Raw genomic sequence first — 6489 nt, forward strand, 5'->3', positions numbered from 1 at the left:
CCTAACAGCGGAGGGGCGTGGGAGAGCACCAGGCTTAAAGCACCCGAATGCGGCAGAGAGCAGACGGTGTAGTCCTGCGGGCTGGCCGGCGCGTGCAGGCGGCCTGAGGCCCCCTCCCGGGAGGGTGCCAAGCAGACCCGCCTTAGGACACAGCGAAGACGCCGCTACCCCTACACACTCCTACACGGCGGCCCCGATCGCATCCGGGGTCACCCGAGAGCTCCCGCGCGAAGCTCAGCTCGCCTAAGGGCCCCCTACACAGCAGCGTCGGGAGGGACGGGGAAAGGAGAAAGCGTCTCCTGCCCCACTCCAGAGGGAAAGCTAGGGGTAGAGAGGGCGGCTGCGAAACCTGAGCCTGGGGTGCGGCTCGGAAAACAAAGAGGTCGTGAAAGCAGCCGCAGCCGCGGCTCTGCGCGCTCCTGGGGTAACTGCGAATCACACAAATCACCGCCGCCTGGGCAGAACGCCAGTGCTGCAAGCATGCAGATTCCTGGAGGCCAGTCCAGCCTCACGGGACAACTAACTCCGTCTGGCAGTACCCAGGAACCTGCATTCTAAACAAGCAACCGGGCTAGAAGGAACCCAGGGAAGTTTGAAAACAATCGCTTCACGTCCAGCACCAGCTGAGACTCCCCGCTCTCCCGAACCCAGCACCACGGCGGCCGCCGGGGCGCGCATCAACCGAGCTTGGTCCTTTCCTTTGGTCCCGCCCCACTGCTCCGCGTGGATTGGTGGCGGAGAGCAGCTCTGGAGCTGATTGGGCGGCAGAGGAGCCGCTCGTGGAGACTGTAAGTTCGTCTGCTCCAGAGTGCTAAATTTATCTTCAGAGGAGCGACCGCGCCAGCCGCGAACCGGATCTCTATGGAGGTGGCATAGGCGGTATCCCTGAGCTGAGAGCATCACCCTGTCCCCGAATCCTTCCTCCCTCTGTTTTGTTTTTCATTCCCCCCTCCCTCCCTCTCCCCTTCCAGTCCGCGACGACTGGCTCTTGACCCCGTTCAGGCCTCGGTGAAGGTGAGGACCAGAGCCGCCAAGGCGGCTGAGCGGTGCGCTCTGAAATGGCCGCTGCCTTGAGCTGTTTAAAATGGCGGCCGCAGACTCAGCTGGGGACCGCGGCGCTGCCCAGCAGCCCAGCCGCGGCGAAGACCGGTCTCCATCACTGATGGAGGTGACGTAGAGAGATAGTGTTGGGTGCTGAGGAGACCGCCCGGGGACGCGAGAGTAGAGTTTTGGAGGCGAGGGTGGGCGAGCCCCCAGATGTGGCGGGTCTGCTGGCAGCGCGCACCTGTGACAAGGAGGCGTAGCTGGCCCAGGCAGCACTTCGAAGTGACCGTTTAAAGAAGCATGTAGGTGCTGGAAAGGGCAACTGCCCCCACCTTTGCCTGGGCTTTCTGACTGGACTGCACTCTTAACCCGGCCCTCCTGCCCCTGAGGGTGTTGTTCACAACTGGAACAGCCCGAAGGTGGGGGTGAAGGGATGGTGTTACCTGTCAGTTTAACCCAGAGAGGAGACAAAAGAACAGGGTTTCTGCCCACCCCCCCGCCCCCTGCCAGCCTTTTTGGGTAATGGAATAGAAACTTGACTCTCCAGGGAGTCTAGACTCTTTGTCCTCGAGAGATTCGGGAAAGCACCCCTAGAAGAGGTGGGGATGAGGCCTTCCTTGAGGAAAACAAAGCTTCTTACTCCATTGTGTCCTCCTCGGGTAGCCAGGGAGAGGGTTTCTAATCCCAACCAGCAGCTCCACGAAGTTCTCTGTTGCTAAATTAAAATCGGGATTGTGGAAATGAGAATCTACTGCTCTTTTGCTCCCAGTAATGGAGTAGGGCTTTCTGCTGCTGCAGTTTGAAACCCTCGACTGTCTGGCAGTTGTAATCCATTTCTCTCTGCCACCCGTTAGTGCTTGGGAAATTTAGAATGTTGAGGCACACACAAGGAATGGCTAGGTGCATGGGCTCTGCAGCGTCAACTTTTTGGGTTCTGTTCTTAGTTCTTCACTTACAAGATGTGTTAAGTTAGCAGATGACTTCTCAGTCTGTTAGTTCATCTCTTAAATTCGGTCAATACTAGTCCCTGACTCTGGAGTTTAAGGATTAAATGAGATAATCTGTATGAGGGATCTAGCAGTTACAAGCATAGTAAACAACGATCATTCTGTAAACATGAGTAACCTAACTTAGGAAATTGGTTGAGGGGACAAAAATGGTTATAGCAAAAATGCATACTTCATACAACACTTCCCGGTATAACTCTATTTTAGATTACTTTCAATGCTTGGCTTTAGAGACATTAAAATATGGCCACTTTTAAAAGTTAGGTTTAGTTTTTGAAAGTGTTACGTGTTTCTATGAAGTCAGTGGTTGGGAGAGTGTCTCAAAACGATGAAAGAACAAGAGTATTAAGTGAGATGAAAATATTAGCATTTTTACTGTGCTAGGCATCTTCTATTTCAGTCCACTGCATTGCAGTGAAGAATCATTTGCACTGCCTGGATCTAAAATAAATTGTAATGAAGGATCATCTTAGGGGTTTATAGTTAGTTCTGCTTTTACAGTGTCTAATTTTAATTTTTCTCATTCTAGGCTTTTGGTTACTCCCTTTCCACCCCATCCCTTAATTTTATTCTTTTGAAGAGTCTGCATGTCAAGCTGCCAAGGTGGAGAGTGTGATTGCAGAAGGGAGTACTCCTCATTTCAGGTATCTTACCATCTAGCTATTAATAGGAAAACCATTTGCTGTAGGATGTGACATGAAAATTCAAAGCTTACTCCGTAGCCAAATCATAAACTATGAATCAAAAACAGATATATTTGGATATATACTAAATATGTATGCCTTAGCTTGCAAAGTTAGTAGTCTTCTTTAAAGGACTTAAAATTTGCATTACCCTTCTTTTAATTATGATTTTAAAAACTGTATGAGGAATAAACCTATTAAAATAAGAGTTTATTTTTTTAGGTCCTGGTAAAGTCTTCACCTATAGTATAACAGAATGTACTGTAATAGAATAATCAGTAAAATATACATTACTTTCAATGGGTCTTAATTTGGATGATATAAATATTTATGTGATTTTAATTCCAGAGAAATAGTAGCTAACTTTTGGTCTACATCGTATTTTTCAGTGTTAGCACAGTATTTAGGATACAGAATTCGGTGTCTTGCAAAACTTTGAACTGAACTGTGTTTGTGTGTTTTTAATATAATTTATCAAAATAGTCACTAGTCCTGGTAGGAGGCTTCAGATGTATAATAGTATCAACAGTGGATGTATCTAGTGGCGGTAGGTATCCTGAAGCTAAAAGCTATATGCCATGAGAAGGGGTTGGTAAATTATGGCCCATGCTGTCTGTTTTTGTAAAAAGAGATTTACTGGACCACAGGTGTGTCCATTTTTTTTTGTATTATCTATGTCTGCTACCATGCTGCAACTACAAGGTTGAATAGTTGCAACAAAGACCATATAGCCCATAAAGTCAAAAATATTTACTGTGTTGCTCTTTACAGAAAAAGTTTGCCAACCCCTGCCGTGGGACATATTCCTCAAGGTCCCTTCGTTAAAAATATACTTACCAACTCCATTATTTCTTAGCCCAGTGGTTCCCAAGATGTGTTTTATAGAACATTAATACTCTCTATGTTAATAAGTGTTCTGAGAAAAAGATCAATGCTAACAATCATTTTCTTTATAGTTTTTCAAATATAAGTTTAAGACTACTAAACTCATTTCTATAGCTTTATTTTTATGTGATAATCTACGTTTAAGAAAAGGTGTGCCATACCTGAGAGCACCAGGAAGTCGCATGAGAAATCACCTGATACACGAACGTGTGATGTTCCATCTGCGCATTGATGCATAGGCAGCATTTACAAATTAACTGATGTGTTGCTCTATATCATCTCTTTGATGATTGCTCATCTTCTGTGTATCCTGTTGTATAATTTCAACACATTTGTGATACTCAATGTTTATTCTAAATTAACCATGTTTTGTACCACAAACACATTGCCTATGGATCTGTTGTTGAAACAAGGAAGTCTTAAACAAGAAGTAGAATCTTTTTGTTACCAAATTGTGTCTGAATCAAATGATCAAAAGGTTGGAATATTACAAAGCGAGGATGAACAGTTGCAGCCTTCAGTTTCTAAAAAATCAGAAGGTGAGCTTTCCAGGGTCAAATTTATGTCCAATTCCAACAAAATAACAACATTTAGTAAGAAACCAAAAAGAAGAAAATATGATGAAAGTTACTTGTCTTTTGGATTTACTTACTTTGGAAATAGAGATGCACCTCATGCTCAGTGTGTGTTATGTAAGAAAATTTTATCAAATAGTTCTTTGGCCCCTAGTAAACTTCGAAGACATTTGGAAACTAAACATGCTGCCTACAAAGACAAAGACATAAGCTTTTTCAAGCAACATCTTGATTCGCCTGAAAATAACAAACCTCCAACACCTAAAATTGTCAATACAGATAATGAAAGTGCTACGGAGGCATCATACAATGTAAGTTACCATATAGCCCTGAGTGGAGAGGCTCATACTATTGGAGAATTGCTTATCAAGCCTTGTGCAAAAGATGTTGTGATGCGAATGTTTGATGAACAATACAGTAAAAAAATAGATGCAGTACAACTATCAAATAGTACTGTTGCACGTCGAATTAAGGATCTTGCTGCTGACATTGAAGAAGAGCTTGTTTGTAGACTGAAAATTTGTGATGGGTTTTCACTGCAGCTAGATGAATCAGCTGATGTTTCAGGACTGGCTGTGCTGCTTGTGTTTGTTCGTTATAGGTTTAATAAATCTATTGAGGAAGACCTACTCTTATGTGAATCTTTGCAAAGTAATGCTACTGGTGAAGAAATTTTCAACTGCATCAACAGTTTTATGCAGAAACATGAAATTGAATGGGAAAAATGTGTTGATGTTTGTAGCGATGCTTCTAGGGCAATGGACGGGAAAATTGCTGAGGCTGTCACCTTGATAAAATATGTGGCTCCCGAAAGCACCAGTAGTCACTGCCTATTATATAGACATGCACTAGCGGTTAAAATAATGCCTACATCTCTGAAAAATGTGCTAGATCAGGCAGTACAAATCATCAATTACATTAAAGCTCGACCACATCAATCCAGGCTACTAAAAATTTTATGTGAGGAAATGGGTGCCCAGCACACAGCGCTTCTTCTGAATACAGAGGTGAGGTGGCTTTCCCGAGGTAAAGTTCTTGTAAGACTTTTTGAGCTTCGTCGTGAACTATTGGTTTTCATGGATTCTGCTTTTCGACTATCTGATTGTTTAACAAATTCATCTTGGCTGCTAAGACTTGCATATCTTGCAGATATTTTTACTAAATTAAATGAGGTTAATCTATCAATGCAAGGAAAAAATGTAACAGTTTTTACAGTTTTTGATAAAATGTCATCATTGTTAAGAAAATTAGAGTTTTGGGCTTCATCTGTAGAAGAAGAAAACTTTGATTGTTTTCCTACACTCAGTGACTTTTTGACTGAAATTAATTCTACAGTTGATAAAGATATTTGTAGTGCCATTGTGCAGCACCTAAGGGGTTTGCGCTCTACTCTGTTAAAATATTTTCCTGTAACAAATGACAATAACACTTGGGTTAGAAATCCATTTACAGTAACTGTTAAACCAGTCTCATTAGTAGCACGGGACTATGAGAGCCTGATTGATTTAACATCTGATTCTCAAGTGAAACAAAATTTCAGTGAACTTTCACTAAATGATTTTTGGAGTAGCCTAATTCAAGAGTACCCAAGCATTGCAAGGCGTGCAGTTCGTGTACTTCTTCCTTTTGCTACAATGCACCTGTGTGAAACAGGATTTTCATATTATGCCGCAACAAAAACGAAATACAGGAAAAGACTTGATGCTGCACCTCATATGCGGATTCGACTTAGCAACATTACACCTAATATTAAGCGGATATGTGATAAAAAGACACAAAAACACTGTTCTCATTAAAATTAAGAGAGTTTTGCATGTCTCTTGATAACCAAATATAAGATGAAAATAAAAGATGATTTCATCTCTGCTATTTCGGGGTTTTAAATAAAATGATTCATATTTTTTATACTTCTTAGATTTTAAGCTAAAGAATCAGAAGTTTTAAGCATGTATTATTATTGGTATTTCTTCTTCACATTGTGATTTCAAAGAATCCATGGTCTTAACTGTGGGAAATGTTGATCCACAAGACTTAATGTATGTATGTCTTAGCATAATGTATCTCTTCAGAATCTAATCACTATGAATCCTGCCAAACCCCCAGCTCTCCAGTCACATGGAATGCCTTGCCATTCCCTGAACACACCACACTGTTTCATGCCTTCAAGTCTCAAAAAATATTCCTTCCCTTTGCTTCCTGACAAACTCCCATTTGCTTTTGAATAATTTGACCTAATTTATCATTGGTACTTTGATTCTCTATGTCTTTCTGTTTTGGCCCTATTTTTTGTGTGTG

The 6489-nt window shown here is 42.5% G+C and overlaps 1 protein-coding gene across 3 annotated transcripts; it reads left to right on the forward strand.

Moving 5' to 3' along the window:
* The first annotated feature begins 258 nt into the window (after positions 1–258).
* Positions 259–6094, forward strand: ZBED5 (zinc finger BED-type containing 5). Of its 3 annotated transcripts, none has more exons than XM_080817798.1 (3): positions 259–1014; positions 2581–2695; positions 3734–6094. In XM_080817798.1, the coding sequence occupies exon 3, from the start codon at positions 3906–3908 to the stop codon at positions 5988–5990; it is 2085 nt and encodes a 694-aa protein (XP_080673924.1). In that variant the 5' UTR covers positions 259–1014; positions 2581–2695; positions 3734–3905; the 3' UTR covers positions 5991–6094. The 3 variants fall into 3 exon arrangements, with proteins under 3 accessions (XP_080673924.1, XP_080673926.1, XP_080673925.1); XM_080817800.1 differs by having other exon boundaries at positions 806–1014; positions 3765–6094; XM_080817799.1 differs by having other exon boundaries at positions 820–1014; positions 3770–6094.
* The last annotated feature ends 395 nt before the right edge of the window (positions 6095–6489 follow it).

The sequence above is a fragment of the Martes martes genome (assembly GCF_963455335.1).
Source record: "Martes martes genome assembly, chromosome: 10".
NCBI lineage: Eukaryota > Metazoa > Chordata > Mammalia > Carnivora > Mustelidae > Martes > Martes martes.

What these genes read in the sequence shown, in the direction of transcription:
- ZBED5 (XM_080817798.1), top strand. Translation starts at nt 3,906, where the DNA reads ATGATTGCTCATCTTCTGTGTATCCTGTTGTATAATTTCAACACATTT.